We start from the raw sequence: 25,609 nt of genomic DNA on the forward strand, positions 1-25,609 counted from the left end.
CTTGTGGAGTAGGCAGAGCCGCCCGTTGTGAATCTAAGATGTTTTGCACACACCCCTCAAAAATACACACGATGTACATATACAACACAGTCTTCGCTACATGGATTGTAAAACTTACAGACTGATGGGAGTGATTAGCACCATTATATTCTCTGAAACATTATTTCTACAAAGAGGTTCGTTAAAAAAAAAAAACTAGAAGAAAAACGTATTGATCAAAGTTGTATTTAATGCTAAGCAGTTAAGAGTGGAGATCTAACATTATGGAGATAAATTGCAACCATTTTTCACAGCCACTAAGTAAGACATTTCTCGTGTGTATGACAAAAATTCATTTATGTAGTGAGGGCTGTGGGGTTTTATTTTTGTGAATAATATTTTCATAAGTTATATTTTACACCCTCCCCATCTGAGAATAATTCAAATTGATTATATTATAATTTGTATATGCAAACTATTTTATATACATGTGAATATAAAGATCCCTAAAAGTACCACGGGGACTACACCTTTGCACGCTCTGTAAAATGCATAGCTTTTCTTTCATACCATTTTAAATATTTTTCTCTAAAGTTACCCCCAAGAAACCTTTATAGATTAAAGCTGCTTCAGTGTGAGATGTTTTAACAAAAACCAAATTAAGTAAACCGTCATAGTTATATCACATATTTGGCTCTTAAAACACTATATTCCAGTTATTATGCAACCATGGCTTCAACAGAATGCTTGAACATAAAAGAGACCTCTTAAACATGGCTGCAACACAGGATATCTGGTAGAGAAACATGGTCAAGACAACACTGAAAGCTGATGTTTTAAACCAGGGTCTCCAACCGTGGCCGTTTTAAGACTTGTAGACTTCCAGAATTCCTCAGCCAGCCATTCTGGCTGGGGAATTCTGGGAGCTGAAGTCCACAAGTCTTAAAAGTGGCCAAATTTAGAAACCATTGCTTTATACTTTCTACATTTCCAGAAGAGGGAAGATAAATTGGTCATATCTAAAGAAAGCCTGGACATTTTGACTTTCAGCGTAGCTGTGCTTAGTCAAATAAAAGAACTTATCAGTCCCAGTTGAGTTGTTAGGAAACATTCCTGAAGAATATAAAATAACCCAGAACACTAAAACCCCGTGTTGAGTGGTCTCCCAAAACATTAAGTAATTTTCAGTCAGAGCTCTCTCTGATAGGCTGTACAAGCATCAGTGCAAAATACAAGTGCCATCTTATCTTCGGACCAGTTTTCACACTAGTCTACCAGTGGGCCTTAATCCAGAATGCAGCTGCACACAAATACATATCCCTCCGCTATGTCATTCTCAATTGTTTCTATGAGGAATATAGAGAAGCTTCTGGCAGTCTGTTACACCAAGCAATGACTGTAGCAAAACCTTGCTGAAAACCAAACCTTTGCGTTCTATAGCTTGCTCATTTATTCACCAAGAGCACTGGTACTACTGGGCTACACCTAAATGGACTATTCTATTTTTTTCTCTCTCCTAAGTCCTTTCAGCAGAAAATGTGTAAAATGAGCACTGAGAGGCAGATTTATCCTAGCTGGCAATAAGATTAGTTAACAACTTGGCAACTGGAGATACCTTGGCTTCAGCAACCTTGGAGATAACTGAATTAGTTGCAGGATGGTAATCTTGAAACTGGCCAGGCTATCACTTATCACTACCAGACAAATAGGGGAACAATGTTTTTAAACCAGCCTTGCATTGCCATTAACTATCCATAAAGAAAACTGCAATGCAGCAACTGAGTAAGAAATAACTCATGGAATTACAAGGGCTTTAACAAGGGCAGAAATAAATCCTAACCATGATAACAACATCCCCACCATAAAGAGGGGAGCTCCAGGGAGGAGAGTTGTAAAATCGAAGTACTAATTATCCAAGATAAGAAACTTGTTAAAGTAATTCCATCATTTAAAAATTATGGCCCCCTAAAATTTATACTATTCCACTGGGTTTTTACATTAAGCTATTTCTTCTTATTGGGAATGGCTAACATTATTTCCATTTCCATATTGTCCGTCAATATATTACAGGCTTTAAGACTGTAATTGTCACCCCAAGCAGTATAAGGACTGCAACTGGCATTAAGAAATAGAACCACAAAGAAACTCTGGGGAAAGGACGCCTACCTATAATGTGATTATGTCTGTCTTCAGAGGCTATTTTGGTCATTCTTGAAAACTACAAAAGAAAATGCTTTTATTTTTAGCAACGCTTCTGAGAGAACTAGGCCCATCATGAACATAACATTCAGCCCCATATAAATAAGTCACCAAGGTATGAAAAGCAAGGGCAGTTATCTTCAATTACAGCTTACAAGCTTTCTATACTATAGTCTATGCAGTAAACAACACTGGCAGGAGGCTTACAAAATGATCACTTTAACCAATCGCTAGCTTATAAATAGGGAATGCATATTTGGCTATAAATTAACACAGAAATAAGTCCACGTTTCAAGTGAAAAACAGGTGAAGTTTAACTGGAGAGTTGCCAAGAGCTTTAACATCAATTCGTTGGCTACCAAAATATGCTTCAGTGGTCAGATGTTGCAAACCTTCAGCACAGTATTTAAAAAAGAACCTTGGTATTTGGCTAAAAAAAGTACAACAGTGCATAGCCTAAGTCAGATGGACAAAGTGATGTAATGCTTTTCCAATGCCAATTTGGTGCACTTTAAAAGGGACCCCTTCCCTTTACGTATGCTTGCCAAGGAAAGAAACAAAACAAAACACACAACCAAATTGCAAAAGTCCTGAACTGTAGTAAAAATATTTCAGTCACAGACTGATTAAAAATGTATAATCACTGTGCAGATGTGAGATTTAGTGTCCATCTGCACATTTTACTTGGGTTCCTCAATTGTCCCCTTGCTGAGATCTGTCATTTTGGGATATTTTACTTTCTTCTGGTCCAGCTCATTTTGAGCCCACAGTAGTAGCTTCAATAATTTAGCCAGCTTGGGGGTTGACTCACGATTTTCATAATCTAACACAGCTTGGTTTACTTCGCTCCACACCTAGAGAAAGAGACAAATAACATGGATTAGCAATGTATTTCTATGAAACAAGAGATTAAGTTTTGCCCCATTTTACAAGTCTGTAGAGATTCTCAGTCATCCAGGTCATAATTGTCCCAAAGTGCTTTTTCAGAAGGCAACTGGACTTTCTTTTTTCTTTTGAAGACATTTCGCTTCTCATCCAGGAAGCTTCTTCAGCTCTGGCAGGATAGTGGGTTATCCTTCCATTCCCCACTATCCTGTCAGGACTGAAGAAGCTTCTTGAATGAGCAGCAAAACGTCTTAAAAAGAAACAAGAAAGCCCAGTTGCCTCCTGAAAAAGCACCTTTGGGACTCATTTTACAAGCTTTCTTGCCAGATTTGCTAAGCGAATCACTGCAGCTGTTAAGTTTAGTAACACGGCTGTTAAGTGAATCTGGCTTCGTCATTGACTTTGCTCGTCAGATCACATTTTTCCCCACAACTACTACTCTGCGAGGTGGGTTGGGTTGGGAATGTATGACTGTCCCAAAGTCACCCAGCTGGCATTCATACCTAAGGCAGAACTAGAACTCAGTTTCCAGGTTTCTAATCTGGTGCCTTAACCACTAGACTACACTAAAAGACACTATTTCACAATTGTATTCTGTTCCATTTGGGGCAGACACCATGAAACATGATGGCAAGATTATTATTATGAGGGGTTCTTGGTGTGGGGTTCTTCCATTAGCTTGCTTGCTTTCCTGCAGACATTTCATTACCCTAACTAGGTAACATTATCAGTGCTTGACTAGCATTGATGTTACCTAGTTGGGTAATGAAATGTCTGCAAGAAAATGAGAAGCTCAGAGAGCACCAAGGACCCCTTATGTCATCCTTGAGCTACAAATATTCTCCTTTATTAGAATCTCCTTATTGTTATAGTTATCTGTTAGAAAAGTAGGCAGTAATTTTCTTCTTTATATTCACCACTCCTGGGCATGTTTATTTCACCACTCAAGTTGAATCCTCACAACTGATTAGTTAAAATAACAGTTAACTAAGCAATTTAGCTGACTGAGCAAGCTCTTGAAAGAAAACCTTAATCAACTAAAAAGACATAAAGCCACCTCTACGCCACAACACACTAAGCCAGGGGTGTCCAACCTTGGCAACTTTAAGACTTGTGGACTTCAACTCCCAGAATTCCTCAGCCAGCTTTGCTGGCTGAGGAATTCTGGGAGTTGAAGTCCACAAGTCTTAAAGTTGCCAAGGTTGGACACCCCTGCACTAAGCGATAAATGTAAATGAACAAGCAGTTAAGAGTTCTGCCATCTTTAATTTTAATTTCCATAACTAGGACTTACTTTCTGTCGCTGCATCATGTTGAGCAAATCTCCAAAGGGGGATTCCTCCGGATTATCAAAAGCAAGGAGAGCCAGCGTGCGCTCCATCTCCGTCAGACATTCCCGGCTCTCTTCTCCTTGTTCTGCTAACTGAGTCTGAGCAAACTCCAGAGCGGCTTCAGTTTCCCGCTGCCGAATCAGTTCAATTAAATGTTGCTGCTGCACAGGTCAAAGTGGGGGGGGGGGGAATAGAAAGTTAAACACAGTTTATCTCCTGTATTACAAGCACCATTTGAATATTCGGCTTTGATCAAACATCTTCAAATTTATTTTTTAAAAGATCTAACGGTCAGAAGCGAAGCTATCGCGACTTAGCTTTTCAAGCGTTTCTTGTGTCAATAAAAGGATGTGGACACTTCATGTCCTAGACCTCTCTAATGTGATTCTACCATTCAAAGATTGCCCTTTCAGGATTGAGATATTTGGAGTGTTAATGCTCAGCTAAAGAACTGCACAGGACAGTACATTTAAATGGGCCAGATGGGCCATGTGCAGGCAACGCCCATCCTGTTCCACAAATGGAAAAAACGTTACAAAAGTCACATGATGGCAACGTGATGTGGCGAGTTTGATGCCAGCGATCTAGACAATTCCACTGTTCACATTTTCACATTTTATCTATCACAATTCTCATAAGGCCAAAGGGCATACAAAATGTCTATCTTACAAATTAAAATAAATTATGAATTCAATTATAGTTCTTAAATAATCAATAAATGTATTATTTAGATACATTAACTATAACCCCTGCATCTTTAAATCTGTTAGCTTACCTGCAAATGGAAGTAAAGGTACCGGTTTGTGTCCAATAACTCTGGATGAAGGCTATTGATCAGTGCAATGGCTTCCTGAATCTGACCTTTGAGGATCATCTCCCGAATTTTTATTCTTTCATCCAGGGTCTCTAAATCAACACTAGGTTCAATTCCAGATTCCATCCGAAACTTCTCAGCAGCCTCTTTAAATCCTTCTGAAATGAAATGGAAGAAGAAACTGGTCATGAAGTCATCTACAAGGCTTTCGGCATTGAATGACATTTGGTGTTTTTGTTTTTACAATAAAGAGGGAGTTGAAGTTTCAGACTGCAAAAGAGGGCAAAAAAGATTAGAAGATGTAATTTTCTTATTAAACCCTTTCTCAAAACTAACTTCCTTGGTGGTCAGTTCTTGAAGTTAATAAAAACTTTCTGAAAAAATTAGTAGCTATGTAGGATTTCTTCTTTGTTTCTTCCTTTTCCTCTTTTTTCTACTTGTCCTTTTGCCTGTAAGCTTGTAGGAAGAGACTATATTATTAAAACTTAAGAAACTTTTCAGTGTTTATATAATATGGCACATAATTACAGATCATGGAGTGGGTAGCAGCTGTGCTTTTGGTCTTCATAAGACTCTTCTAGCATAGTGCTATCACTGAATATAAACACGTGCTGGAAAAGCTGCTCTAAATACCATTCTTAAATTAAGAGGCAATTGTAAATCTAGTGATTGTTACCTGTAACAAGATAGTTCATAATTAAGCGATTCATGTCAGCTCTTTGGATGTGTAAATTATTGAGTTTTTCCATCCACTCATCTTTTGTAATTTCATCGGGTTTTTCTGCATAACTCATTTTTGTCCTTCACTAGAAAAGAGGATAAGAGATTTTTATCCATCCGAGCGCTGAGACACAATTGTGGTTAGATGAAACAAAAAACAATTTAAAAATATATTGAACTCTGAATTTACCAGATCTCAGTACAAGAGACTTTTCATGTAATAGTCCATATTTCCACGAAACAATGTTATTTTGCAGATGATATGCTTTGCAATATTTGCACAGCCATACTACTTCATTACTCAGGTGATGTAAATCACTGTGCTGACATACTTTTTGAATGATGGACACACAACCCCAAATGGTCAGTTAGAATGAGATTTCATTGTAGTTAACCATTTAGCATCAGTAAAAAAAAAGTGGTATCAAAAAATAAAGTTTAATTTGCAGTCATAAGATTAAATGCAGCTAACTCTGATGAAAGACTTGTATTTTCTAATGGATCTCTCTGCTGTCAAATGGAAATTCAATAAGCATGCTAGATGACATGAATCTATCATTTTGACTTTGATTAACTTCTTCAAATTCTTCTTTATTTTCGGCTAACAAGCTGCTGTCACGTGCCACTCTCAAGATGGCTATGCCTATCTGGACTTGAGCTGTCATTTATCCAATCTTTGCATTCTTCTATTCCTTGAATAAGCTGAACAGATGATATGGAAACAATATGCATCCTTGACTTACTCTCTTTCCTATTTTGTACCTCTTTGTTTTTCCAGTCAGTCCTTACAATAGGCTTCTTGCTCATGATAAAGAGAAGAATATGTGAGTGTTCTGGTATATACCCATTAACCTAGATTCTGGTACGTTTAACACAAAAGCCTTGCTGTAGTCAATAATGCAAAAGAAAATCCCATTTGCTGTCTTTGTATTCCATGTTAGGTTACCGATCTGACCTTATAGCCTACTGCCTTTTCTAAAAGTTGCTTCTCCTTATGGCTCTGCTCTGTAAGATTTTAAGTAATATTTTGACTTGTGTGAAGAATTAGCCTGGTTTGACATATTGCTTTATACATCTTTTGTTTGGTATAGGAATATATTCCAACCTCTCGGCCAAGGGTGTAAAATTGGTAGCCCACAGGCCAGATATATCACGTGTAGGCCACGCCCACCCTAGCTCTGCAAATGGGGAAACTGTTGCAAAATGTCACGATGGCAACGTGACATGGCTACACCTGTGCTCTTGGCCATATAACCTTGTTCCATATTTGTTGACATAGAACTGTTATAGCACTTTTACCTGTCTTTCACCCTCAACTTTAAACAATAGGCATTTCAGGAGCACCTAGTATTTAACAGCTGGTTCAGTGCATTTTGCACTTTGTTTTCTATTGCAGTCAGCTGTTGTGTACAGCCTCTCTTAAGTGTTTTTGTTTTTCTATAAGCTACAAGGAACTGTCTCTTTCCCCAGGCACAGGGTTATGGTATGAATGCCTAGCAAATACAGAATGAAACTGTTTTGTGGAAGCACTGTTATGCAGGATATCACAGACATTGTCATTTTATATTGCTTTTTAAATCTTATTTTGTTTTACTGATCTTGTTCACGGGCCACCCTGGATTATTGTATATAAGATGCATGGCCATACTTTTTTTTTTTCAATGAGTAAATCATGTATATATAATGTATCTTCCCATTTTCTTTAAATATCCTTTGCTTGTATTCCAGGCTTACTCAACTATTCATGCCTTAGCTGTAACATTTCCTGCAATTTCTCTGTTCTTAAAACTATCTCTCACTTTTGCACTATATTCCCCTACTTGTTAACAATCTTGACTGAGGTATATAGAGCCTTGTTCAGACATGATTGCTTGATACTGAAAATGCTACATTTATATAATTTATCTGTGGGACCAAGCTTCCTTTTTTTCTTGTCTGTTATAATTTCTTCTGAAAGCCACTTGGATCTTTTGTTGTTACAAAATTTGAGAATTATTTTCCCCCTTCAATTTTCATAAACATCTCTTATCTCTCCACATCGCTTATCTCTCTCCACTGTTCAAATTTTCTTTCATACAAGGTAAGCATATTGGAGTAATATTCTCACTGTGTCTTTTCCAGAACAAATCTTGCAACTATACCTACTCTCTTTAATTTACTAATGTTCTATCAATTATACAGATAAAATTTGGCATTTTACTGTTTTAGTCTGTTTCTGGAAATGTCTGTCTTATTCCATTGCACTTCCTCCTCCTGTGTTTGTTACCTATGTGATCAAGCCAATTAAAGTCATAGGTACTAAATTGCATATTTTAGGCATATATGACCGTAGCTTTATGGAATGGGCCACTTTAAATCAGATGAGTATGTGAGATTATGCAAAGGAATAGATAGCAATGTTACTCAAAAAACATTGCTTAAGTATATGGCTGGTTATAACTTAACAGCAGATCAATCAGAATAGAGTTAGAAGGGATCTTGGAGTTGTTCTAGAATCTTCTAGTCCAATCCCCTGCTTAAACTATACCATTTTAGACAGTGACTGTCCATATACAGAATTTGTGGTTTTACAGTGAATATCATGATTTCCAAATTCCTATGGAGTGGAAAACATTGAGGAATTATTTGGCAAATAGAGCTAAAAACTGCACAGACTTAATAATACAGTACAATATTTTTATTGGCTGAATGGAATGCAGGTATTGAAAAAATAAAGGTTCATGAAAATACTGGAATATTTGCATTGAATAAATGCAATAATGCAGAAGATAGGTTAATAAGAGTTTTATAAAGAAAATTATTTATTGCTGACACTTGCTTCAAGTTTGAAAAATGCAGATTGTGTGCATGAATGGCACTGAGTACCATACAATTCTGATGCAACAATTTTAAGTTCTCTCATTCCATACTTCAATCATCTACATACTTGTAAAACAAGAAATTCCTCTTTCAATACTGATTCTACCAATGGGCAAGCTTCCCTTATAGCTTAGGTCCACTTCAGAATTACTACCATTCTTGACCAGACACTAAGATGTCTTCTGATCTGGGGTTTATCAAATAGTTATCTAAAGCTATCTTCAGATTTCAGACATGTCCAGAAAGTTTTCTTTGTAACAAGTCCCAAAAGGAGTACAGAAATGGACATCAGGGTTGAACTGTGGAATTCTTGGTTTTTGACACCCTACATAGATTGTACTTCAGTACTTTAAACCACTAGAATGGTCGGTTGGCCCTAAAATAATCACAGTAGTACGTAAGGTTGAACCCTGCAAAAAACTTCCCAGCCCTAGTTGCCACTCACTTTTCCATCAGGAGCCATGAATCCGAAAGGATTCCCAAATTGTGTGCTAGTTCGGTCTGGGGAAATAGAACTCAATTGAGAACTAAAGATGAGGTGTCCAATTCCTGAATCAAAGGCACTTTATCTTGCTAGGATCTCATCAGCTAGACACTAAAAATCTCCAGGTACTAGGTTTGCACCTCAGCAGCATCACATGGATTCCGATGATAACTACCAACTACCTCCATAACACCAGAACATCCATAAGCCATTATGGATGTTCATATAGATTGTGTATACTCATGTTAAGTTTCCTGATGTAGAAACTGTTGAGCCCTAAGGAATTCTAGAAAGCAGGGGCCACGGGTTTGACCTGCCTTTCCCTATCCACACCGACTGGATGCAGAGAAAGAAGAATTACTGCAAAACAGAGCTTTCCATACTCAAATACTAAACTGGTCCAAAGAATGATGATCAGTGGTGCAGGAAGTCACCAAGAGATTAACATCCAGAACTGCACCACCCTTATTCTACCAGAAATCATCCACAAATGTAATCAATGCTGCCTCAATAGAATATCCCTGCCAAAAAGGGTGACTCAAAATGGTCCAGATAATCTGTTTCTTCTATACTCCTCTTAAGTTGCAGCCCAACTATCTTCTCCATATTCTTCCTTCCCCCACCCCCAAACAGAAGCTGGGGACTGGGCAGAAATTGTGCAGTACTATTGTATCCAGTGAACTTTTTTTTTAAGATGGGTGTACCATCACCTCTTTCACTATGTCTTTGCTCAAGGATGAATTTGTTATTACTAAATCCAACTACAGATGCCCTTGCCAGCCAGAAGGGTTATGAATTTTATATACAGGAGGCAATGCTAATAGCACTAAGAACCTGTCCACTTCCTTAAGATTCAAAGGATCTAACAGTATAATTGATTTAATCAGGGAGTCATATTGTTCATTCCCCCAAAACATATGGACTAATAGAAGTGACAAAATGGGGACTTCATAATTTTTCAGGATAATTTTAAGACAGCAATTCTCTAACATAGGAATGTCGAAGACAGATAAAAAATGCGGAATGACCATTCACCATAATATGTAATTCTACCTGCAATTATTTAAATATGAATAAAGGCAAAAGTAGAAGCTCTGGGGTGTTTACTTGGGTAATTTTTATACCATACAGCATAATAATAATCATCTGTCTTGTTGGAGTCTTATCTTTGAGCTGCAGTTGAAAAATTAGGAAATGCTGACTATCTTAAAGACATGTACTGAGGTGAAATAGCAGAGTACAATTTTGACTTTCTGGTTCACAGCTCATCTCTTAACAATCTATAAACGCACAGTAATCAAACAAATTGTCATGACGTAAATATGCCCCACATTTATCTGCATACTCAGAACTTTTTGTTCTCCTCTCTTTAAAAGAGATACATATTGCTATAATTTAAAACCACTTTTCAAACTGCCCCAGCTTGAAAAAAATGACTTGAAGAATGGCAAAGGAAGCCTAAGTGAAAAAGGATATTTTATGTGAGAAAGTGAAGCTCAAGAACTTACTAGAATTGCAAACAATGTTAGCTCTAGAACTTTAGTTTATCTAACTTTTTCTCAAATTGTACATATAGCTGATAAAATTCACCAACATGAGCATTTCTGTAGTTTTTCTAGCAGCAATAAGAAAGTGATTTATAATTGCTTTTTTTCACAATTGTTTCTTACTTTCACATTCAGCCTACAACCCTGGCATTATTTGATGGTCTCCCATCCCTCACTCAGGCCCAGCTCTGCTTTTCTTCTTTGCTGAGGCAAGATCAGTCAGGTGCTGCCACCTGCTGAGTCGTGATAATCATGATTTATACTTAAATAGCCCTCCAAAAAGAATATTCATGAGTTAGTGGAAATGGCCCTATCAATAACCTGCAAGCGTAATAAAAGTTGAGTGGTTGACATCCAATTGGAACCAAAGAAATGGGACATCTTAGAAACATAATGTGCCACCCCAGTCATCCTGTAAGGGAATGGGTGGGATAAAAATTTAATATATAAAACACCCACCAGCACCATCTTTACAAGACTACCATTATTTATGGCACAAATTTGTTTGCAATTTTAATTGTTAGATTGAGAGTTTGGCGTCTCACATAAAACCTCCACAAGCCATTTAAAATCCATTTACTTCCAGGAAGTTCCAAAATGACTTATTATATTCTGTGAATGATCAGGCAACACCCAGCCAACATCTTTCAGAAAGGGAAGAACCTCTCAATCCAGTTACAGCTTAATCAACTCACAGCCACAATTGAGTCCAAAATGAATGTTAAGTGAGTTTTACCCAGCTTCACAACTTTTCTTGCCACAGTTCTTAAGTGAATCACCGCAGCTGTTAAATTTGTAACACAGCCGTTAAGTGAATCTGGTTTCCCTGATGATTTTGCTTGTCGGAAGGTCGCAGAAGGGGTGATCACACGACCCCAAGACACTGCAACCGTCATAACTGTGAGTCGGTTGCCAAGCATCTGAATGTAAATCAGGGGGCCACGGCGGATGTTGTGACGGTTGTTAAGTGTGAAAAATGGTCATAAATCATTTTTCAGCACCGTTAACTTTAAACTGTCACTAAATGAGCTGTTAGACCACCCATACCTCTTGAAGGACCTAGTATTTGGGGGGAAGGAATACAGGATAACAGAGATGGAAGGGACTTTGGAGGTCTTCTAGTCCAACCCCCTGTGCTCAAGTGGATCCTCTACCCTGAACGGCCACTAAGCGAACTCTTGTAAGTCGAGGCACGGCCTGTATAAGGCCGGAAACTAGCACCCGCCAAGCCATTTTCTACGTTATGTGCCAGAAATATCCGTCTTCCTAAGTTCGGCGAAGTTTAGCTAAGACAGGCAGTCCCTGTTGGGTTCAAAGAGGCGGGCGCCTCAATTTGACGCGCTCGGTCCTCGAGGCTTAAGGCCTAAGCACTCTTTCCTCGGGACGCCCTTCTATGCACTCCTCCCGGGGGCAGCTTTAAAGGCGAGAACCGGAGCGGGAAGAAGAGCAGGAGAGGCTCCCCGGGAAGCACCGTCGCTCGAGGGGTCGGGGGGAAGGACGTGTGGAGAAGGCAGGCCGGCAAACGCTCTGGGCCTCCGAGCGCCTCAGGTTGGGGCTTCCTGTCTCTCCGCGCTCGCGGCAGGCCCAGGAGGGGGCGGGCCCCTCCGCGCGGCCAAGCGAGCCTCTCACAGGCGCCGAGCGGGCCCAAGATGGCTCCTTCCCCTCAGCCGCCGTCATCCCTCGCCAGAACTGTATCTTTCCGGGCCACCCTTTCCTGCCACTCACCCACCGAAGCGAGCGAGCCAGTCAGCCGCCTCGTCCTCCTCCGTCGCCACCGGGACCTCGACGTTAGCCAGGCCCCTTCACCCGCTCCGCCCCCCCTCCCTCTATTTTTTTTTCCCTCGCCCGCGCGCTCTCACCCCGTCGGGCCGCACCTCTCGCGAGAACACCGCACCAATCGCGCCGCGCCGAGCCTCGGAAAAGTCGCGGGGAATGGGGGGGTGGGGCATAGAGACGAGAATGAAGGAAGGGGACCGGAAGTGCGAGGTTGGATGCACCGGAGAGGGAAGGAGAAAATGGTTGCCTGGAGAAACGCGAAGAAGAAGCGAGTGGTTTGGAATCGATGAGAGTGGCGTCTTACGTAGCCTCGGCCCGGAGGAAGAACTCTAAATTCGTACTTTATTCCCTCTGGGCGACCTTTCATGTGGTTGGTGTCAGGTTCCTGAGGTTGACACACGCTGTAATCACAGTTTGTTTAATAGTGGTTGACACTCTGGATCACAGTTTATTTACTGATGGTTGACACACTGAATTGCAGTTTGTTTAATGGTTGAGACACTGAATCAGTTTGTGTAATGATGGTTGACACTGAATCATTGTTTAATAGTGGTTGACATACTCTGAATCACAGTTTGTTTAATGGTTGACACATGGAATCACTGATTGTTATTGACACTTAATCTGTTTAATGATGGTTGACACTGAATCACAGTTTGTTTAATGGTGGTTTACTGCATGAACTACAGTGGGATAGCTACAGCTATTTATTTATTAAAAAGATGTTTACAGCTATCCAACTCACAGTGATATGAAACATTCAAAACATTGAAATGTGAAAGTCGCCTGGGTGACTTTGGCCCAATCACCAGGGGACAAGTGAGTTCTAGTCCCACCTTAAACAGGAAAGATGCTAGGTGATCCTGGGGCAGATCCATTCTCGGCCCAAACTCACCTCACAGGGTTGTTGTTGGGAAAATAGGGGAATAGGAGGTACGATATGTTTGCTGCCTTGAGTTATGAAGTAATAAAGGTAAGATAAAAATCTAGTGAGTAAAATAAATACAAATCCACAGTTTAAAATCCCCTTGCCTTGTTGTATGCCAAGCCACAAACAGGCAAACTGTATTTTACTTCTGGGGCTAATCCATCCTACTGTACTAAAACAGTTTTTCCTCATCTGATGACTGTTTTTGATTACCTCTCCATTATTCCAAACACCACAATACAAATGTACTTGCGGCAACTGTTTTTTCCTCAGGATGTATAGTATTTTAGAGATTCTGATATCTTTCAGTTGTTTGTTTAGGCACCCTGTACTAAACCTTTTGTTTAAACATTTAATAATTGTCCAAACCATACATTTTAGGGTTCATAAACACACAAAACTATAAATTCTACTTTACAACTATGCCAGCTGAGTTTATCAAATTCAGTAAGCTCCAAGCAAACCGAATCTTTGTTATAGCAAAATGACTGAATCCAACCCATGATGGTGAGATTTTAGTTGTGGCCATTTGAAATAGCATTATATTGTGAATAGATATCCCTTGATTTAAAAGAAACTTCTTTTTTAACATCTACCTGCTGAGGGAAGGGAGCATACTGTGCTTCTCTTAAGTAAATCGACTGCCGCTTCCAATCTCTAAATTATTCTAGCTTCATCCATTCTGAATTTCTTACCATTTAAATTCCAGTAATACATGCAGCTCCAATGGTCTTTGCAAGTAAAACAAATAATTTCCCCTTGGGGTTTGTTGCATATGAGGAACTTCAACCAGAATAGAAAAATATTTCTCAGATAAACGAAACCACCCAGGGGGACCCTTGAAAATAATACAGCTCCTAGATGCATGGTAGCCTATGGTAATAGCAATAGCACTTAGACTTATATACTACTTTACAGTGTTTTACAGCCCTCTCTAAGCGGTTTACAGAGTCAGCATATTGCACCCAACAATCTGGGTCCTCATTTTACCCACCTCAGAAGGATGGAAGGCTGAGTCAACCTTGAGCCTGGTGAGATTTGAACTGCCAAATTGCAGGCAGCAGCAGAAGTAGGCTGTAGTACTATACTCTAACCACTATGCCACCATGCTAAAGTCTTGGGTACCAGATAGTGTAATAGAATTTCCACCTATGTAGCATCTTTCAGAGAGATGAAGGAAGTTGAATAAATAGTCATATTCCATATGTATTAGGTTTGGTCGGTCATTGAGAATGACTGTCCAACCTACTTCATCATTCAAATTCCAGTCAGCTGGAAAACCCTGCTCACCTAATGTTTTGCAGAGGATTCTAGTGGCTGCAACAGCATTATGTTAGAGGTATTTAATTGGGGGGAGGCTGATCCAAATTTTTAAAATAGTAATCCTTTTACATATTGCTTTTTGGGTTAGGATAAGGACGCTCAACCTTTGGAATCTATCAGTCTTAAGTCTGCCCTAGACGTATCTAGAATTTAATTCCAAATTGTAGTTTTAATATATTATTGAATATGCAAGGAAATACTAGGGACATCACTAGGGAGGGATCAGTTAGCTATTAAATGCCATTGTGTTGTTGTGACTTTTCATAACTATGTATCCTTCATTTCAACCCATCCCTGGTGCCAATGCACAGCTTTTAAAAGGGCATTCTAATGATCTTCATACTAGACATGGTTTTGCCAACCTCTTTTTTCCTGTGTCATCATGACCAAAGCAAATGAGTTTGTTGATTGTTCTTCAATGCCTCCAGAAATTTTATTTAATCTAGGAGTAATCAATTTTTTTCCCCTGAAGTCCAGTTAGTCACCATCTTCAAATCCATAATTCAGAGACAGTTCTTTCTCTTTGCCCTTGTTCATTGTCCAACTTGGTTTTAATTTTATTACATGTAAATGAAATATAAAACATTTTTAAAAATAATCTGGCATTATCTACTAATTCTGAAATTCAATAGTTGCATATCCCTCAAGGGCCAAAAGTAGCTCTCACCTAGGGTAGCTCTCACCTTGGATTAGGAGATGGTGCTAGAAAACATTGAGTAAAATAGGTTTTGCCTATTTGGAGCAAATGTCTATGGAGATTCTCTGCCATCTAAGTCATGGTTATATCCAGGGGTAGGCTTCAAAAATTTCAGCAACCGGTTCTCTGCCTGGTTGCTGGGTGGACATGGTCATGGTGGGCGTGCCCTAGTTGGCCTCCTGCACCATGGTGGGGTGGGTGCCCTCCCCGGACCCTGGAGGCTTTCCTTGAGCCTCCGGGAGGGCGAAAACAGCCTTCCCCGGGCTCCAGAGGAACTTCTGGGAGGCCCATTTTTCGTTCATCCCGAGCCTCCACGTGGACCCTGCACTTACCTTGCATCCAAAATGGGCTGCATGGAGACTCCTGGGAGGGTAGGACAGGGTCAGCCCGGGGTGGGATTTGGCAGTTCGCCAAACCGGCCATAACATAAGCTATGAACCCAGGCAAACCCAAAGCAGCCCACCCCTGGTTATATCCTTAAGGTGCTTTTTCCCAAAGGCAACTGGACTTTCTGTGGGTTTTTTTTTTCTCTTGAAGATGTTTCACTTCTCATCCAAGTAGCTTCTTCATATTCTAGCTGAAAGTGCTTCTTCAACGCGAAGTAAAATGTCTTCAAGACAAAAAAAAAAATCTCACAGAAAGTCCAGTTGCCTTTGGGAAAAAGCGTTTTTGGGGTTACCTTGAGCAAATTTGGTTAAGTTTCCCATACCTGAATCGCAAAACACTGGACCACTAGATGGCAGCAAAGAGATATAAAAATACTGTTATTTGCTGCCTTCTAGTGTGTGTTGGAAAGTCTGCAGGCCAAGTGTGATAGAAGGTGTGTGGGAATGTGTATATATGTACACTTTAAATCAATATTGACTTCTGGTGACTACCTGGACAAGTCCTTGCATTTCTTGGCAAGATTTAAGCAGTGGTTTGTGGTTGCATTGTAACCAGGGCTGAGAGAGAGGGATTGGCTCAAGGTTACCCAGCTGCTGGTTTTGTGCCTAAGGTGGAACTAGAACTCACAATCTCCGGGTTTCCTGATCTGATTTATAGGATCTGAAGGGAAGCTAGACAATGTTTATTTTGCATGGTCCAGTTTGTAGCTCTAGTTTGTAGTTTTATTTAGTCAGTTTTATTTAGTCTGGGTTGCTGACCTTTAATGATTTTGATTTTGAATGATTTGAAAGCAGTGGGAAAGACACAACAAATTCATTTCATAATCCATAAGATGTATTCCAAGTTGATCAGTGATGTTTAATGTTTTTTGTTGACTTTTAACAGTATTGGGCAAACCAGCATTGTAGTGTCTAAACAAATAAAATCCATCTCTCTAATCCCAAAGTTAACAAAGGAGACGACAACTGAATAGTAATCATAGTACTCTTTGTCACATGTGGCAGAGAACGGAATTATAGCAAAGAAATACAGGTAGTCCTTGACTTGCTACAGTTCATTTAGTGACTATTCAAAGTTACATCACTGAAAAAAGTGATTCATGACTGTTTCTCATACCACTGACCACTGCAGCCATCCCCATGGTAATGTGATCAAAATTCAGACAGTTGGTAACTGGCTCATATTTATGATGGTTGCAGTTGTAGGAAGTTAGCACCCACTCCTCTCCTAGAAAAATGAAATAGCCTAGGAAATATTAAAAAAGCAGAATATTTCCCCTAAAAAGAGTAGAAACTCAGAAGCAGAAACTCACCTCAGAAGCAGAAGCTCATCCCCACCTTTGTTAATGGGTGGGCCATTAAGGCCTGGGCCAGAATACTTTACATAACAAAGATCTCCAGGTAAAACTATAGCAATTGCCCAAAGCCCTTTCAGTGCATCATTATCCAGCAAGGCTCAACCAAGTCTGGAACTCAGGACAGCCTACAGAGTTGCCCCTGCATGGCCCCATGGGAGTCTGACAACCAACCAGAATACAAGCTCCAATTCAAATCCCAACAAAGGTTATAAAACCCAGGCATTCTCAGCACTTCAGCCCTTTCTTGATCTCTTCCCTCACCTTGAAGCATGTGATCATCCTTCCCTTTCACTCTGGGGCTCCAGGCCACGTGGTCCTGTCCACCATTAAACCTTCCGAACAGCCTCCATGTTTCCAGTGTCTTTTTCCTCACTTGGAACTGAACCCAGAAGGATAATTCTTCCAGCACAGTGTCCCAGGGCCATGTGATCCCCTTTTGTGAAGTCAATGGGGGAGCCAGATTCACTTTACAACTGTGTTAGTAACGTAACAACTGCGATGATTCACTTAACAACTGTGGCAAGTAAGGTCATAAAATGGGGCAAAACTCACTTAACAAATGTCTCACTTAGCAACAGAAATTTGGGGTGCAACTGTGGTTCTAAATCAAGGATTACTTGTATCTGGTGCTTGAAAACTGTCATCAGAGTGTTGAAAGAAATGTCCATCTGGGTTCAGTTCCAAGTGGGAAAAAAAGACACTGGAAACATGGAGACTGCTTGGGAGGATGGTTTAATGGTGGACTGGACCACATGGGGTTTGAAATTCTGGGCAAAATGGAGCACATGGGTGAGAGAGGGAGAGAGATTTATACCCTCTGTTGGGCTTTGAACTTGCTTCCTGTTTCTGTGGCAAGAAATGTATCCTTTTTTTAAAAAAAAAACAAGTTTTATTAATTTCAACAACAAACAAATCATTACATATTTAAATCTTTTCCTGTCTTTCTACAGAAATTTCCCCAATATTCTCATAAAACACAAACAAACACAAACAAACATATAAAAAATCTTTTAGTAAAGTACCTTGGCCCCAGTTACCTCTCTTTGTATGGGCAGCGCATTTCACTCTTCACAATTCTATCTTATTTAATCCATCTTAATTAAATCATTATATTTATATCTTTTGCCCATTCATTATCCTTCTATCTCTTCTTATAATAAAAAGAATTTCTCCTGGAATCACTAATCAGAGTATGATGCCTTTCTATCCTCCCCCTAAGTTAGTAAAATTAACATTCAACATAACAAATACCCAATTCGGTTCTGCTTGGTACATTCTATCCACCAAAAATGTTTAAATACATTGTATCCTCCTTTCCTTCAATATTTTATTACATTTTAAAAATCAATCATTATTAAAGACTTCAACATTTTAATTTCTTATTAAATCTTAAACCATTCTAATTTACTATTTCAAATATAAATGTTACAATACCATCTTCTGTACCTAGCAGAATCTTTCTTACAGAAGTTTATATTTCATCCTTTGTCCCTGAAAAAAATTCCTCTTCTCCCATCCAATTTTAAAACTTTGAGGCTTTTCTCCGCCTTTCCCCTTTCTTTCTTCCCCCACCAAATCTTCCTACCCTCCCTTCTTCTTCTTCTAATCTCTGCCTTGCTGGGATCCCTTCTCTGTTGTGTTCCCTTTTTCTCTTGTTTGCTATCATTATATTTACTTTGCATCATATTTTTCTCTTTCTCAAATGTTTTTTTAGATCTTAAGTCCTTCATTTTCCTTGCTCTCTTCCTTCCTTCTTTCTTAGATAAGTTTTGAGATTCAATAAAGATGGCGTCTTCGTCTTTTTCTTGTTGTTGTTCTTCTGTTTCCATCTGTTTCATTGTCTGTTGGTAATTAACCAGTGCCATTTCTAGAAATAGAAAAGCTTTTTCCATACCATCTTTGCAAGCTGCTTTTGTTTGCTCATATTCATCCCTCAGGTCCTCAGAAGGAAAAGCCATTATAAATAAATCTTTTCTTTTCTTTATTCCTCTTCTTACACCAACCAAATATTCAGAGAGAAAGGTAAAACAATCCCAAAGTCCACAATCCTCAATAAATCCAAGCAAGCCAAATTTCCCCTTCCTCTTCCAGGGGTGGTATCAAACCAAAAAAAAAGAGAGTCCAGATCTATATTTTAAAGCCTTATTAAAATTATGTTTCTGTCCTCAAATCTTCAAGGCATCTCCTCCAACAAGATCCAGATTTATATATTTTCTTTGTCCTCTCCCTTCCGGCTTAATTCCGTCGGGAGGGAGAGTAAACTTTCCTTTCAGCACCTCAAAATTGCCGCTTTTTTTCTCTTGTGGAAAAAATCATCAAAAAACCATCTTTTCCAGGAATTAAATTAGATAAATCTCAAAGCCCTGGGTCGACCAAGAATAACTTTCACTTTTAATAACTTTCTCTTCTTCCTCCTGCGCATACTTGCCCGGCTGCCGACTTCTTTGTGGCGGCCATTACGGACCGCCGCTGCACGGTCCTGGTAAAAGGGGGTTCTGCCGGCCAGGGAGGGGGTCTGCAACACCCCCAGACCCTTCCTCCGGATCCCCCTTACCTTCAGCTACCCCTGCAGGGCAGCCTTGCTCCGCACCCGTCCGGATCGGAGCCCCAAAACGGCTAGCGCGGCAGGGATCGCGCAGCTTCGCGAATCCCTACCACTCGCGAAGCCGACAAACCGGAAACTCGCAAGAAATGTATCCTGAGTGGTTGTCAGACTCCCATGGGGCCATGCAGGGGTAACTTTGTAGGTTGTCTTGAATCCCAGGCTTGGTTGAGTCTTGCTGGGTGATATAATGAAGGGGCTTTGGGCAATTTCTAACACCCTAGAGCTGAACGTCTTTTGTGTTGTAGATGTCTTTTGACTTGTACATAAGATGGCTCAGTTTCTCTGGGGCTATTAACAAAGATGGGAGCTGCTTTCCAAGAGCATGTTTCTCCTTTTCTCATCTAGGGAGGTATAATATTCTGCCTTTTTAATATTTCCTAGAATATTCCATTCTTCTAGGAGAGGGGTGGGTGCTAATTTTCTACAGTGGCTTAATGGCTTTGTCCTGGTTAGTGATTGCTCTGAGTTTTTCCTTCCTGCCCTGATGCTTGTCAGGGGGCAGGAAAAAGGGAGTTTCTGCTTATCTTGGAGAGTTTATTTTTAGGCTGATTCCCCTTATCTTAATGGCTCTATTTAAGTATTTCTGTGATCAGCTTTTGTTACCTTTGTAACAGCCTTTAACATGTTACTCTGAGTTTTTTCCTTCAGCTGGTGATTCTTGGTTTTCTTAAAGGGGGAAAGGCTGACCTGAGTTTTCTTGGCACTGATTTCTGAGATTTCTGGTGCTGTGAGGTTTCTGGCACTGTCCTTTTGGGGTATACTTCCCACAAGAGCTATTTGTAACATCTTTTTAACTACCAGAATGAAAAATGCTCATTGAATTTAAAATGTTAGAAAATAATATGACTAAGGTGGTTGCCAGAATCAAATGAAACAAAGCAAATGTTAAAAAGTAATATTTATGTAATTAAATTATGTACATTATATTAAAGCAACTAAGATATCTTTACAGTCCCCAAGGCATGTCACTCCTAATGTTTGGAAATTGAAAGTTGAAAAATTTGACACACCCCAGATGGTACTGAATCTCTGCTTTTACCAGTATCGTTAAAGCATCTTCAACAGTAGGCTGCGAATATAAGCGGAATTATTTAGTTTAACATTCCTTCCTAAATCAGAAACCTATATTAAATGATCCTTAACACCAAATGGTTGATGACTATTAATCAGCCTACTTCTAAGTCCATGTGGCTTGGATTCCTCCTGTAATGGCAATGTAGAAGATCATTCTTATTACAAGGAGTTTAGTGACATACCGTATTTGCCGGCGTATAAGACGACTTTTTTGCCCTGAAAACATGCCTCCAAGTGGGGGGTCGTCTTATACGCCGGCAAACACGGGTATATTCTCCGCCTTGTTGGTGAGGAGGCTCGATTCTCCCTCTCCTTGAGGTCATAGCAGGCGCTGGCGAATTGCAAAGGGTTCCTCGTAAATTAGCTGCAGATCTCAGAGCGGGACTTTGCATTCAGTTGTAGCCTTGAGCGTCGGGTTACCCGTAGCTCTGCCAGGGAGGGATTACGCCCGCAATCCGGCCGGCCCCTCTCGCTGAGGTGGGGCGGAGGTGGGATGTGGGTCCCTACTACCGCTAAGGCTCAGCTAGAGGTAGCGCAGCTCTTGACCCGGCTTGCTCGGTTTCTTCCTTCCGTTTGTTTTGCTTCGCTGGCGATTTCACCTTTTGTGGAGCTGGGCGAAGGGACTGATTGGACCCCGCCTCTGGGGCTTAGACGCTACCCAGAATCAACCTGGTTTTCAGGCGCGTCCTGGATGGACTCGGGAAAGGCAGGTGGAGAGGCTAGAAAGAAAAAGGATCTGGAACTCCTTCTTTCCTGCCAGATCCCTGGCAAGCAGCGTTGGGTAAGACCAGGCAGGGCCTGGCGTTTTCCGAAAGGACTTGCCTGTTGAGTGACATCAGCTTCTGAACTAAAGCCCACTATGTCAGATACAATAAAGCAGAATGGGTGTCTTTTTCTCTTTAAAGACGAAACAGAGGTTGGGGGTGGGAAGAGAAGAAGGGGAGCGATCATGTTAAAATGACAACTTTCTAGATCCAGTCCCGAAGGGGGAAAGGAAAAAAACACAAACGCCTAATTTCCTTAATTTCACTGCGATTTCTCCTCTTTCTCACATCCCACATTGTCTTCTCTTGCTGCGGGAGCAATGTCACCTTTTTACTCTGGTATCGATGGAAAAGCAGGTTTGGCAGCGGTATCAAGTAAAAGACAAGTGAAAGGCTGAGGAGGATTGACATCAAGATCAATTTATCTTCATTATGGGCAGCTTTGCAGGGTAGTTCATATTTCAGTTCATATTTCAGTTCATATTTCAGTTCATATTTTAGCAAGCATAATTTAATGATAGTGGCTGGCAAGTCAAATCTTAGATGCATTGCTAAAATGGGATCTGCAAATGTGGGGTTTTCAGAAAGCTAAAGGAAGGGGAGTGTGGGTGTGAAAATTTGGATATAATTAATCATGGCTAGTTTAAAATGCAACATTGCCACAATTAATATCAGAGTGAAAATTATGCTTCTGCAGGCCATATTTGTGTCTTTCCGGCTTAGCTGAAATAGAATTCTTTTAATAAAGTTGCCTGTCCATGACAAGTCATGGTAAATGGGTAATTTGAAATTTAGGCACACACACACATTTTATAAAACTATGAACTATAACCTGCTCTGAATCGGAAAATTACTTATGTTCTATTATTTGGCATACTTTCACAGCCTTGTGAGTTTTCCTGCATGTCATAAGCATTTGAATATAAATTAACATGTTGAAATCAAATCTGATGTTCTTTTACCTTTTATTTGGTATGTGGAAGGTGTGCGGAAGAGGGGGTAGTCTTATACGGCGAGTATATAACAAACTCTATATTTTGAGTGGAAATGTTGGGGGTCGCCTTATACGCCCAGTCGTCTTATACGCCGGCAAATACGGTATTTTGATTTTCCCTTCATATTAAGAAAAAGTCTAACATTCAGAGCTAATTCTGTGGCGGTCTGCTTGGTTTTTTTTTAACTGCTGTTTATTGAATTTCTTTTTTAAAGAGGAGGGGAGGAATCTCCATGTAGCTTCAACCTTTTCTTACTGTGTGACTCTCAAACTCCCATCCCAGAGTCACCCAATGAAGGTCAGATCTTGCAGTCTCCTGACTATAGCAACTGCAGTGATTCACTTAAAAGCTGCATTTGATTCAGTTAATCATCATGGCAAAAAAGGCCATAATATTAGGTGCAACTTAACAACCATCTTGCATGACAACAGAAATTCTGGGTCCCAATTAAGGATTGCCTCTACGGATAGTCCTCAACTTACAACAGTTCATTTAATGACCATTCAAAGTTACAACAGCGCTGAAAAAAGGGACTTCTGGCCGTTTTTCACACTTATGACCGTTGCAGCATCTCTGGGGTGTGTGTCACATGATCAGAATTCAATGCTTGGGCAACTGGTTCATATTTATGACGGTTGCAGTGTCCTGGGGTCATGTGATCCCCTTTTGCGACCTGACAAGCTAAGTCAATGGGAAAGCACAGATTCACTTAACAACCGTGTTACCAGCTTAAGAAATGCAATGATTCACTGAACAATCGTGGCAAGAAAAGTTGTAAAATGGGGCAATGAACTCACTTAATCAATGTTTAACTTCACAACCTAAATGTTGGGCTCAATTGTCATAATTCGAGGGCTACCTATATTAAATCCAATAAACCATGTGCAGAAAGTGCTCCAAAATGTTAGAAACGGATATAAATTGCTGTCTTTTCATTGAGTTCCACCCTGCGCTAAATCTGTCTGTCTCTCTCTCTCTCTAGGAATGCAAAGACATGCTAGTGAGTTCAGGTGTTGCTTTGGCTTAGTTTCAGAAGCTCTTCAAAGAAAAAAGGTCAGTTATTGCAAAATCAAGAATCAAGCTACAGAATGTTAAACCCTGTGTGAGGGTTCCAAGTAATAAATCCATAGCAACCAAGATTCTGAGGCAACTGAATCCCTCAAAGATTTACTTTTATTGGAAATACCATATTGGCACATATCTGGTGAAAACCAACTCTGAAAACTCCCGTGGTTTTCATCTTATTAAAAGTAAAAGATTTTCTACTTTCTCAAAACAGTCAGTCACATGGTCCAATCATGCTGCTGTCTGGTTGCCTGTTGACATCACACCGCCTTCCTCTGCCCAGGTGTGAGAATATCCTTGGTTCTCTAGAGAAAGTATTTTGTTTTGGCTACAAAGTCCTCTCTATCTCAAATCCCCCCCCCCACCCGACCCTCAGCTCCAGCGTGACAACACTGAAGCGGACAAAATGGCTTCGGTCAGGCCAACTTCAGGGTTGACAACCTGATTGATTGATTCTCCAGCCCTGACGTGATAAAAAGTATATTTTGCTGCCCATTTCTTAGCCTTGGATATTCAGAGTATCGACCAGGTGTTTTGATAACTTGTCTGGCCTTACTCTCTTTTATATTTTGTGGGCTTCAGCCTTACGGATGGCACTTTTTCCTTTGGAAATGTTGAAAGGCACAGATAAATACAGGAAGTCCTCAACTTACAGCAATTACATTCAGTGAGCGTTCAAAGTTACTGAAAAAAGTAACTTACGACCGTTTCTCACACTTGCGACCGTTGCAGCATCATCATGGTCACATGATCAAAATTCAGACACTTGGCAACTGGTTCATATTTATGACGGTTGCAGTGTCATTGCATTTGTTAAATTAGTAGCATGGTCGCTAAGTCAGTCTGGATTTCTCCACTGAGTTTGCTCGTCAGAGTTTCGCAAAGGCTGCTCACGTTTCACCTCTGCAAAACTCTGAGAAGCAAAGTCAATGGGGAAATCCAGATTAACTTAATGACCGTGCTACTAATTTAACCAACGCAATGATTCGTTTAACAAGGAATGCGCCAAGGAAAGTCATAAAATGGGCAAAACCCACGTAACAAATGTGTCACTGAGCAACCTAAATTTTGGGCGCAATGGTGACTGTAACTCAATGACTACCTCCACAGACTCTGTTGCAACCACTTCCACATTCTCTTCCCCTGCGAGGAGGCATTTTTACATTCTTTCCAAAGACATGAGGAGCAGAACTTGATCGCATGAGATACTGACTTGCATTTAGATACAAAGCATATAGTTTTATCCCAAAGGTGCTTCTCCCCCCCCACCCTCTGCACCCAGAGGCAGCTGGACTTTCTTGTTTTTCTTTGAAGACATTTCGCTTCTCATCCAAGAAGCTTCTTCAGCTCTAAGTTGGGATGAGAAGCGAAACGTCTTCAAAGAAAAACAAGAAAGTCCAGTTGCCTTTTGGAAAAAAGAAAAAGAAAAAAGCACTTTTGGGACAACCATTTATTTATTTTGTCAAACAATTATTAGATAACAGGTATAAGTATAAACATGGTTATAAATACATGAAATGGATACGAATAAGAAAAGAAACAATAGGACAGAGGCGGTAGGCATGTTTTGGTGCGCTTATGCACGCCCCCTACAGACCTCTTAGGAAAGGGGTGAGGTCAATAGTAGACAGTCTAATGTTGAAGATTTGGGGGTTTGGGGAAGAAACCACAGAGTCAGGCGGAGTATTCCAGACATTGACCACTCTGTTGCTGAAGTCGTATTTCCTGCAATCAAGCTTGGTGCGGTTTATCTTTAGTTTGTATCTATTTTGTGCTCTTGTATTGTTTTGGTTGAAGCTGAAGTATTCACTGATAGGTAG

The 25,609-nt window shown here is 40.2% G+C and overlaps 2 protein-coding genes across 5 annotated transcripts in view; one reads left to right on the forward strand and one right to left on the reverse strand.

Moving 5' to 3' along the window:
• Positions 1-211: 211 nt before the first annotated feature.
• GID8 (GID complex subunit 8 homolog) lies at positions 212-12,749 on the reverse strand. Of its 3 annotated transcripts, none has more exons than XM_087959188.1 (5): positions 12,678-12,749; positions 5,885-6,014; positions 5,170-5,366; positions 4,358-4,555; positions 212-3,032 (listed from the first exon to the last, which is right to left on the reverse strand). In XM_087959188.1, exons 2-5 carry the CDS (start codon positions 6,000-6,002, stop codon positions 2,859-2,861), a joined length of 687 nt encoding a protein of 228 aa, XP_087815314.1. In that variant the 5' UTR covers positions 6,003-6,014; positions 12,678-12,749; the 3' UTR covers positions 212-2,858. The 3 variants fall into 3 exon arrangements, with proteins under 3 accessions (XP_087815314.1, XP_026539207.1, XP_026539208.1); XM_026683422.2 differs by having other exon boundaries at positions 12,548-12,699; XM_026683423.2 differs by having other exon boundaries at positions 12,544-12,690.
• Positions 12,750-12,807: 58 nt separating this feature from the next.
• The window catches only part of DIDO1 (death inducer-obliterator 1), an 85,090-nt gene continuing 72,288 nt past the window's right edge, over positions 12,808-25,609 (forward strand). Inside the window, exons 1-2 of one of the 2 annotated variants that reach the window (XM_026683419.2) lie at positions 12,808-12,964; positions 23,707-23,777. Coding sequence is in view for 1 of the 2 variants with exons in the window: in XM_026683415.2 (XP_026539200.2) it covers positions 23,709-23,777 (69 nt within the window). In the remaining variant the exon portion in view is untranslated. The remainder of the gene's footprint in view (positions 12,965-23,706; positions 23,778-25,609) is intronic. The other variant, XM_026683415.2, reaches the window with a different exon arrangement.

The sequence above is a fragment of the Notechis scutatus genome, chromosome 3 (genome assembly GCF_049901735.1).
Source record: "Notechis scutatus isolate UNSWTSFEM ecotype Mainland chromosome 3, rNotScu1.2, whole genome shotgun sequence".
Classification (NCBI taxonomy): domain Eukaryota; kingdom Metazoa; phylum Chordata; class Lepidosauria; order Squamata; family Elapidae; genus Notechis; species Notechis scutatus.